General features: G+C 34.9%; 1 protein-coding gene across 2 annotated transcripts; it reads right to left on the minus strand.

The window, feature by feature from the left end:
- Window positions 1-7,818: 7,818 nt before the first annotated feature.
- Window positions 7,819-10,001, minus strand: LOC137811271 (protein MIS12 homolog). Of its 2 annotated transcripts, none has more exons than XM_068612943.1 (7): window positions 9,725-10,001; window positions 9,586-9,643; window positions 9,362-9,481; window positions 9,096-9,188; window positions 8,882-9,011; window positions 8,080-8,217; window positions 7,819-8,008 (listed from the first exon to the last, which is right to left on the minus strand). In XM_068612943.1, the coding sequence occupies exons 1-7, from the start codon at window positions 9,844-9,846 to the stop codon at window positions 7,947-7,949; spliced, it is 723 nt and encodes a 240-aa protein (XP_068469044.1). In that variant the 5' UTR covers window positions 9,847-10,001; the 3' UTR covers window positions 7,819-7,946. The 2 variants fall into 2 exon arrangements, with proteins under 2 accessions (XP_068469044.1, XP_068469045.1); XM_068612944.1 differs by having other exon boundaries at window positions 8,080-8,196; window positions 9,725-9,940.
- Between the last annotated feature and the right edge of the window lie 661 nt (window positions 10,002-10,662).

A 10,662-nucleotide genomic window follows, 5' to 3' on the forward strand; every position in this document is an offset into this window, starting at 1 on the left:
TGGTTGCTCATTCTGGATTGACTTCTATTCCACCAAGAAAAGTTTGTAAACTAAAAAAGGCTTTATATGGCCTTAAGCAAGCAAGCAGATAATGGTTTGCCAAACTGTCATCATTTTTGCTTTCTATGGGATATACTCAATCTATGAATGATCATTCGTTGTTCATTAATTCTTCTGTGGATCTTTTACAGCATTATTGGTATATGTGGATGATATAATATTGACAGAATATGATAAAAAAAGAGATTGCTCATTGTAATGCAGCGATTAGAATTCTCATATATATCAAAGGGACCTCCAAGTCTTGGTCTATTTTTCTCTTCCACTACCTTTGTTCATCTGAAAGCCTTTTGTGATAGTGATTGGGGCACCTATAATGATTCAAGACAATCAGTGACTGGTTTTAGTGTGTATCTTGGGAATTCTCTCATATCTTGGAAATCAAAGAAGCAAGGAACAATATCAAAGAGTTCTTGTGATGCTGAATACAGGGCAATGGCCACTGTTACATGTGAAATTCAATGGCTAACTTATCTTCTTCAAGATTTCAAAGTTCCTTTTGAGCAACCATCTCTTTTATACTGTGACAATGACTCAACAAGATACATTGCAGCAAATCCAGTGTTTTACGAGCGTACAAACATATAAAAATAGATTGTCACGTGGTCCGGGAAAAATTAAAGAAGGGTCTCATCCATTTGTTTCCCATTTCCACCATAGAGCAACTGATTGATATTATACCAAAGCTTTAAGTCCTCAATCTTTTAAGAATATTTGTTCCAAGCTGGGTCTCATCAATATTTGCTCCCCAGCTTGTGGCGGGATATTAAAGGATACAGATACCAGAGTTATAGAAGGATCCTAATATTAATTGGGTGTCTTTTCTAATTATCCGTTGTTTTCTCTCTATAGAAGATAATAATTTGGTGTCTTTTCTAATTATCAGTTGTTTCTCTTTATAGAGATGAATAACCTTTATTTTGTCTTTGTGTGTTATGATTCTAAAATTTAGTAATTGATTTTTTCCCTCTTTAGTTAAACCTAGAATGAGTGTACTATTTGTATATATTCAGACCATTTGTTTTGATTTGAATAACAAGAAAATGAGATATCCATTCTCATATCTTTTACCTTCCTTTTACTCTTTTATTCAACTCTGTTCTATTTCATAATATGGTATCAGAGCCATTTTCGAGCCTATCCTAACGAGTATTTGTTGGGCTTATTAGGCCACCCTATCGGGTTGTTATTGGACCACCCATCATATGTTATCCCACGCACGAATTGTCACTCTCGACGTGAGGGGGGTGTGTTGGAGATCCCTCACAAGATCCTTGTTCACCTTACCATATTAGTTCATCAAATAATTCATCCTTGAATAGAGTTTACTCTCACATTACACAACAAGAAAGGCAAGTTTTTGGTGATCAATCCAAGGCAATGATTGCTACTAGCAAAGGAGGTTATAAAAACAATGTTACGACCTATGGCATGGGTGGTGGATATGGAAGAGAATATACTTCCAAAATTTGCAGTTATTGTGGAAAGACAGGTCATACTATTGATACATGCTATAAAAAGAGTGGTTTTCCACCTCATTTCAAATTTAAAAATCAGAACCATCATCAAAGTCATGTAGCCTTTCACAATATAAATTTTAACAATAATGAGCAGAATCATGAAGGTTCAAAGTCAGAAGTGGAGTCTCAACAAATTGGTTTTACTCCTGAGCAGTATCAAACATTGTTAGCTCTTTTACAACAGGTCAAATCCAGTGACTTTCTAGTCAAGTCTCTGTTATTCCTTCCAACATGACAACACAAACTGGTAATAACTCTATTTCTTCTTTTAGTTCTTGGATTATTGATTGTGGTGCTACTGATCACATTTGTTCATCCTTAACTTACTTCACTTCGTATCATCAAATTGATCCTATTTATGTCAAATTACCAAATGGAAATCAAGTCATCGTCAATTATTCTGGAAGTGTTTTTCTCAATCAAAATCATGTCATAAACAATGTTTTGTATATTCTTTGCTTCACTTTTAATCTTCTTTCAGTAACAAAATTGATTGATAGACTATCATGTGATGGGAAAGCCAGGAAACACTTTGATACTGTATACCTAGATTTTGTTGCTGACCCACGTCATGTAAGATTAGGTTTATGTTCAGATGGGTTCACTCCTTACATCCAAGCTTCAACATCTTCGTATTCTTGTTGGCCAATATTTGTGACTCTTTATAACCTACTCCCTGAAATGTGTATGACTAAACCCATGTTTCTAACTTGTATTATACCTGGTCCAAATAACCCAACCAAGAAAATTGATGTGAACTTGCAACCTCTTATTAATGAGCTTCAACAATTGTGGAATGAGGGCGTTTTAACTTACAATATCTCCAGTAAAGAGAACTTTCTCATGCGAGCTTACTTGATGTGGACAATCAATGATTTTTCAGCGTATGACATGTTGTCTGGATGAGGAACTAAAGGTAAGTTAGCATGTCCTTATTGTATGGTGGACACAAAAGCTTTCACATTGAAACACGGGGGCAAAAGTTCTTGGCTTGACTGTCATCGGTGATTCTTGCCACAAAATCACCCTTTCAGGAGAAGTCATAGGAGGTTTCTCAAAAACAAAGTTGAATTGGATGGTCCACCTTATTTGTTGAATGGGGAGCAATTATGGGAGTTTCTTCGTGACTTTTCGAATGTAATTGATGGTCCATTTGAAACAGTGCATGGCTATGGACAATATCATAATTGGACAAAAAGATTCATATTCTGGGATCTTCCATATTGGAAATACAATTTGTTAAGACAACCTTGATGTGATGCACATAGAAAATAACTTTTTTGACAATGTCTTTACCACTGTTATGGATGTTAAGGGTAAAACCAAAGATAATGAAAAGGCAAGAATGGATGTCGTTGAATACTGTTTACGTGGAGACTTGGAGTTGGTGCAATTACAAAACAAGAAGTTAGCAAAGTCAAAAGCTAATTACACGTTCACAACCAAAGATGCAAAAGAAATTTACAAATGGATAACTAAGCTAAAGATGTCGAATGGTTATGCCTCTAACATTGCAAGGCATGAAAAATCATGATTGTCATGTTTTCATGGAGTGTTTACTCCCAATTGCATTCTGGTCATTACCTAAATTTGTGTGGACTGCATTTGCTGAAATAAGTCGATTTTTTAGAGATTTATGTTCAAATACATTAAGGGAGAATGATTTAGTTCGGATGCAAGAAAATATACCAATCATCTTATGTAAGTTGGAACGAATCTTCCCACCAGGCTTTTTTGATTCAATGGAACACCATGTTATTCATTTTCCTATGAAAGCAATCCTTGGAGGTCCAGTTCAATAATGATGAATGTATCCTTTTGAAAGGTACAAACATGTAATTATTTTCAATGTTAACCATTCAACACTAAACATGTAATTCTTCTTTATTCTAGGATGATGAGAGATGCAAAGAGATCAGTTGGTAATTTGGCAAGGGTCGAAGGTTCAATTTGTGCATTCTACTTACACAGGGAGATCACATATTTTTGTTCTCATCATTTTAAATAAGATAGTTTGTTGTCAAACACAACTTTGAGAAATGACCCTCGAGTTTGTTCAAAAGAGGATGATGAATCAACATTCTCAATATTGAAAAAATGTAGACAACCTAGTGGTTCGAGCAAACATTATTATTTGAGTGATGAAGAATTTCTTTCTGCTCATGTTCATATTCTCATCAATTGCAATGAGGTGAAACCAATTCTAGAGTAAGTTAAATATCCTCTAATTTGAAATCATTTTTTGCTTATAAATGATTGTATTCAATTAGTAATGACATGTTTTTTAAGACTACTTTTGCAAGTTTACTCCAACAACAATCAAGAACCTTCCACTATCATACACGAGTACTTTCCTAAATGGTTCAAGAACTATGTAAGTGTAATGTGTTATTGTGAAAGCTTATATTTCATTACTTTTTCACAAATTCATATCAATGATGAAGAATGTATAGGTTGCTGATGAAAGGAATGGGGTACTAGACCAAAACATGAAAGCACTAGCTTGGGGTCCAGATTCATGTGCAACAGAATGGAACATGTACTTTTTTAATGGTTATAAGTTTCATACAAAGACATGGGGTGAAGACAAAAGGACCATCAATTGTAGCGTGCATATCAAAGGGGTCACAGGCAATGGACAAGATGACTTCTATGGCGTAATCCAACATATTTATGAATCAAAATATATTGAAATAACTAAGAAGATTCCTCTTTTCTATTGTGAATGGTTTGATCCTAGAATGGATGTTGGGACTAGAGTTAATCCAACATATAATCTTGTATAAATTAAAATAAGTGGAAGATACATTCACTATGATCCCTTCATCTTGTCCCAAAAAGCCAAACAGGTTTACTACGTCCCTTATCCAAAGATATGTAAGAACTTTCGTGGGAGGTGTGTGGTCATCACAACAAAACCCCGAGGTTATGTTGAAGTTGACCATATACCAGATGAATCACTGTATCAAGCTGATGAAATGTCACATGTCTTACCAATTATAACAATTGAATTTGTAGAAGGCTTAGTTGATACCTCCATTCTTCAGGCAATTGATGACAATGATATCCAACCATCACACGATGAAGATGACGAAAATCTTAACCAATCAACCTCAGATAATGAGGAAAAAGATTCAAACTTTGATAAAATGGACGACTAAAGTATATATAAATTGTTTTTAACACTTTATCAACATTGACAATCTTACAAAATTTAGATGTTATATTGTTATTTTTTTGGTTGCAAAAATGGTTAGGACTAGGGGTAAAGATGGGTCGGTGCTCAGATGTGGCAATATACGGTGTGGAGTTTCCACATCGATGCATGGCCATCTAGCCATAGAGCTTGGAAACATCCCCTATTCATCCTCATTCCCCATAACTGACGGTCAGAAAAGTATTCCACATCCCTCCACCCCTTCATCCTCCTTCCCCTCATCGTCCACCCCCTCTTCTTATACACCTTCTTCATCGAGTGAGCAACACTCATTTAATCGATCATCTTTGTTATGTACAACTTCAGTTCCTCCTATCGTTGTTAAGGAACATGTTTTACCACGACCTATGTTTAATCACCCCCCATCACACATGCCAACACTTCATGCCACTACAACTCCATTACCTATAGTCACTCCCCATCCAGGTCCACCATTGCAGTCCTATTCTTCAGTCCACACGACTCATGCTCCCTCAGTCCACACGAATCATGCTTCCTCAATCCAAAGGACTCATGCTCCTTCACTCCACAAGACTCATGCTCCTTCAGTCCACACTAGCTCGATTCCCCCAGTCCATACTACTTTTGATCCCTCGCCTGTCCCCATCCATGAAGTCTCAGTCCATCCCATTGTTGTCAGAACCATGATCTCCCTCATGAGGAAGTGCAGCGTGATGCTAATGGGAGGGTCATCATTCGACTAATGGATAAAGGGTATGCAATTTTTTTTATTCATATTGTAATTTATGGTTAAAAATGAGATGCAATTGGACACCTAATCATTATAATATTGAGGCGATTGGACATGCAATTAGGTCACAATTTAGAGGGCCTTACCACCATTATGAAGCCATGGGTGAGAACATCCAACTTAGATTGTGGATTGAATTTAAGGTCAGCTTTATTATTAGTTACAACGAATAACAATTTATTTATGCTTAAATATTATGATATTAATATAATTGTTCTTCATTTTTTTATACTAGAGTGACTTGGGCCCCTCATGATGAGTGGCAAATTAGAAAGATTTACGAGTCAAAAGTCAGGAAACAACTATGTGACATGCTTAGTAAAGCTCGTGCAAAGGGTTCTAGACCTACTTGGATAAGAGAAGCATGGGGTGAACTTTTGAACTATTGGGATACCCAAAAATTCAAAGACAAATCATCCTAGAACAAAATCAATCGATCTTCGGTTAAAGGTGGAGCATTGCATTCAAGTGGCCGAAAAACACACTTGGATATTGCATTAGGCCTAATAAATATTACTCATTCCCTATGTGTAAGAAATTATATGTAATTCAGTTCAGATGTATAAGACATAAATTCTTCGTAACCATAATACCTTTCTCAGGAACGTAAATATGGACAACCTGTTGAACCAAATGAATTATCCCTCGTCACTCACACAAACAAGAAGGGTGATTAGGTAGATGGTCGTTCCCAAGAGACTTATGTAAGTAATTATTTTGTTTTAAATTTAATACTTCATTAACTTTTTAAATTTAAATGACTAACATTTACTATTTCCTTTACTCTTAGGAAACCTATCATGAGCGGTTGAGGATGATGTGATCAGGGAGTTTAGAAAGATCAACTCCTGGTATCTCTCCTATTTATGCAAAAATAAAGCTTCAGTGTTGGAAAGATGTTGTTGGAGGGAAGAGTAGAGGTAGAGTTTATGGCACTGGGGATTTGGCTGCTAACTTTTGCCATGGTGCCTCATCCCTCACTCAACCCTCTATATTAGCTTCTAGTGTTGATCATGATGATCAACTAGCTGAGAATGCACAACTTAAACAACAAATCTTAGAAGCAAATGCAAAAGCAGACAAGGTTGATAAGAGGAGTGCACAGTTAGAGGACACAGTGAGGTTGATGCAACAACAATTAGCTATGATGATGGAAAAACATGTTGCAGACACTTCTACAAGTACTAGTCAGGTTCACCCCCACTATGTCGAAAACTTTGATGATCACCATGTTCTTTGATTACCACTTCTATTGTAAGTTAAATTACTTGTTTATTTTGTTCTACATTTTATTTTAGTAAATATATTTTTATTTCATTTTAATTATTGTTATTTTTTTTCAGGTACTTTCCATTGTTTTCATTGCTCACTTAGTCTTATGCTTTGGGAAACATTATATGTATTAAATTGAAGACTTTTTTTAACTATGTAATATTGACAAAATATTCGTACTTCTTTCAGTTAGTACATTCACTTGACAAAAGTACTTTTTACATTCAGAGTGATTGGATGATTAAAAATGCACAATGTTTTATATTTGTAAATTTGTAAATGGTGGATGGTAAATTTGTAAATGGTTGGATAGGTGATGTTTAAATGTGGATGAAATTTGGATAGCTTATAGTGGATGTGATAATAGAATTTTGCAGGTTAGTATGAATGTGAGAATGAGATTCTAAATAGGACCATCAACTCTTTTTTTATGCTATGCATGGAAGCAAGGACTAATCCCTAACCAAGTCCACTTTTACCATAGCTAGGGTTTAACCATCTCTAAGTCATAATGAGCTAGCTAGGACTTAGCCCATGCATGTTCATAATGGGGTTAAGATTTAAGAAGGGTCTAACCCTCTCTAGGCTAGACTAAGTGATGAATAACGATGCTTATCTGCTTGAGTCACTATGCAAACGCCTTCTGCTCCATAAATGTCTGGAATCTAGAACTACGCTTGCTGGGAAGCGGAATGTAAGTGTTTTTGTTCATTATATAGATGTATCATTTTTTGCCAACTTTCTTCGTTATTACATGTCTAGAATATCTGAAGCTACCAATTTGTTAATAGGTATAATCTCTACCATAATTAGTTATTTTTTTAAACGATTTATTATTGTCTTAAAATCAAGACTACAAGGATATTGATTCCTTCGAAAATTTTGTCAATACAACGCTGCGACTGTTTTTCTTGGTTTTTAGACTATTGAATTATGTTTGATCTATCTATTTTGACGTGCCGAAATTTAGTGTCCCTAAAAGATTAAAACAGTTATCATTTTTCAATGTAATAAATACTTTATTTAAAATAATTGGATAAATGAAAACCAATAAAAATGTATAATATTAAATCACATACTTCATTGATGATATTGTAGTCCAACTAGATTGATGAAAATGACAAGTTTACATACTCTTCATGATACCTACAAATTCTTCAATGTCGTCTAACTTCTCATTTGAGAGGCCTGCAAAACAGGGATCGTCAATTAAGAATCAGAATTAATGAGTTTAACTAGCAAAAGTTGATGTAAGTTGCCTTTAGCAGAATGTACAGCAGACAGATCCATTTCTGTGCTATAGATCCTTTTTGTTTTCATTTGGTCAGTCTCTTCAATCATGCTGGAGTTTAACTTTCCCATCTTCATTTCAAGTTCTGAGGCGGTGGCCACAATCTCTATATCAATCAATGGTTTATATAAAGATCTGTCAACTCATACACTTAATATGATATCAACATATTTGACAATAATTCAACCAGAAAATACAATCCCCCCACCACCATCATATTGTTTACAGAAAACAATATAGGACACCCAGAAAATGTTGTTAGCATTATTTGGCAGGAGCTTAACATCCCAATCCACAGGCACCAATTGTGGTGCCCCCTAAATACTTGGTGCGGTTTTTAAGAAGCTGTATGTTTTCTCAATTCCATCGGATAAGAAATGATGTATAAAAAAACTCAATAAAATGACCAATGCGATCATGAATGTACATCATTTGACAAAATGACAAGGTATGAAACTGAAAAAGAAAAAAAGAACAAAGAATAGGAAATGCCCTTAATGAAGATTCCTCAAAAGCATTTTCTTAATAATCAAATCACGTTCTATCTAAATTGTACATATCCTATGAATTCAATGTTATTTTGCTTCACTAAACTGCACATCAAAAGCAATATGCATATGTTGAAACACATATACCGTTCAAAAATGGAGTGTCCCCTGCTTTATTAAAATGGAAAGCATAAGTTTGCTATAGAAAATAGTTCAGTGGGAGAAAATTGTAAGTGCTGATGGTCAAGATATGAACAAAAAGAAGAGGAGCTCTTTAATTACCCTGAAACAACTCATGCATAGAGTTTTGCTCGTATAAGTGTACTGCTTCATTGATATATCCAGCATTGATACTAGACTTTCTTTCTAATAGTTGAGTTTCTTGATTAAGCATTTCAGAATCCTGTGCCACCTGACATCATAATCATTACCAAGATAAATCAGACAAGAATCAATTCTGAAAAAGAAAGAATTTAGCAATCAGCATTCGTATTACCTCAGTTAGTTTTTCTCTCAATGAATCTAACTGAGCATCTATATCTGGATCAAAAGGAGCACCTGGATCAAGGCCACTCTCAGTTGACTCATCCTGGAAGTACACATTCATCCATGGTCAGACAATCAACCAAGAATGAAAATCTATACTAAGGAAGCTTAGTATAGATTACAACTGAAGTTTAGTTAATAAATAATGCTTAAAAACAGTAACAGATAAGGGAAAAGGAACATTTAAGAAGCAACTGCAGCAGAACAAGAACATACAGTGTTTGGCAAACGAAACCCTCGGGGAAGAGAAAAACAGTGACGGAGGATGTAATTCTCCCAAGCACCAAGCTGTTTGTCCAAAACAGATTGAACCCTCTGACGAATGCAATCAACACCCTTTCACAACACACCAGTAACATCAAACTGTTATAGTTCATTCATAATTAAGATCAATTGCCCTAATTGTTGTATCGAACGCAATAAGAGAGACATAGAGAGACCTTTTTCAGATCTTGGGACCTCTGGGTGCCTTCGATGTTCAACTTTGTGGATGCGTCCCTGCAATTGAAGTTCATATGCTCGTAATTTCCAGAATCAAGTTTGAAAAAAAGTAATAGAAGAAAGGGAAGGGAGTGTTACTGGTAGAAGAAACGGAAAGCTTCATCGAGCACATCGTCGACGTTGTTGAGAACTTCGTTACAGAAGAGTTGTGGGTTCAGATGAAGAGCATCGAACACCGCCTCACTCTCACTCTCTTCCATTCCCGCCAAATTCCCGATTTGCCTTTCAAAACTCTCAATTCTTGCCACATATGATGTTTATAAATCCAGTTTTATTCCAAAATTCATTTTCTCATAAATAATCCTCATTTTTACACAATCCCAAACACAGTCTATGCTTCATTTTGAAACATGATGGGTATGCTAATTTGATCAAGTATTTTTCAAGACAATTTTTTTAATATTTCATTTAGATGTAATAAATACTCCTGATATAGTTTCGTTGATTAATATTATGATGGCTGAAATAATAGATTTTCTATTTTTTAAAAATATAATTAGTTTATTTTTTTAATAATAATAAATTGCAAATCTTGAATCTTGTTAGTAATGATTCTTATTGAGAATATTTACATATGTAAATTGGAAATCTAAAGATAGTTTGTTACTTTTTTATCAAAATCTTTAAGTCATTACCACACAATGTAATATACGTATGAAAGAGAAGAAGCAAGAGATAGATAGATAGATACATGTCACAGAAACAAAGAGATTTTGAGTAGATGTGATTTTAACTAACGTTGTATCTCGGAGAGAAACATTTAAAGTAACAGCAGCCACTACCGGAAAACAAGTATGAACCAAGGAGGAACATCTTTCTTCTTCTCAAACTTTCCCTTCGATCTTAAAGAATCGGATTTGTGGAAAATTTTTAGAAGATGGGGAAGGGTGAGCGATGTCTTTATATCTCATAGATTAAACATCAAGAAGCAAAGATTTGGTTTTGTTAGATTTCAGGGAGTACAGAACATCAGGGAGTTGGAATATCATCTAAACACAATATGGATTGGGAGCTGG

The sequence above is a fragment of the Phaseolus vulgaris genome, chromosome 2 (genome assembly GCF_000499845.2).
Source record: "Phaseolus vulgaris cultivar G19833 chromosome 2, P. vulgaris v2.0, whole genome shotgun sequence".
In the NCBI taxonomy this organism is placed as follows: domain Eukaryota; kingdom Viridiplantae; phylum Streptophyta; class Magnoliopsida; order Fabales; family Fabaceae; genus Phaseolus; species Phaseolus vulgaris.

What these genes read in the sequence shown, in the direction of transcription:
- LOC137811271 (XM_068612943.1), bottom strand. Translation starts at nt 9,846, where the DNA reads ATGGAAGAGAGTGAGAGTGAGGCGGTGTTCGATGCTCTTCATCTGAAC. An exon ending in TGAGAGAAAAACTAACTGAG is followed by an intron (nt 9,012 to 9,095) that starts GTAATACGAATG and finishes TTATGATGTCAG; the next exon opens with GTGGCACAGGATTCTGAAAT. An exon ending in TGCTGTACATTCTGCTAAAG is followed by an intron (nt 8,009 to 8,079) that starts GCAACTTACATC and finishes CCTGTTTTGCAG; the next exon opens with GCCTCTCAAATGAGAAGTTA.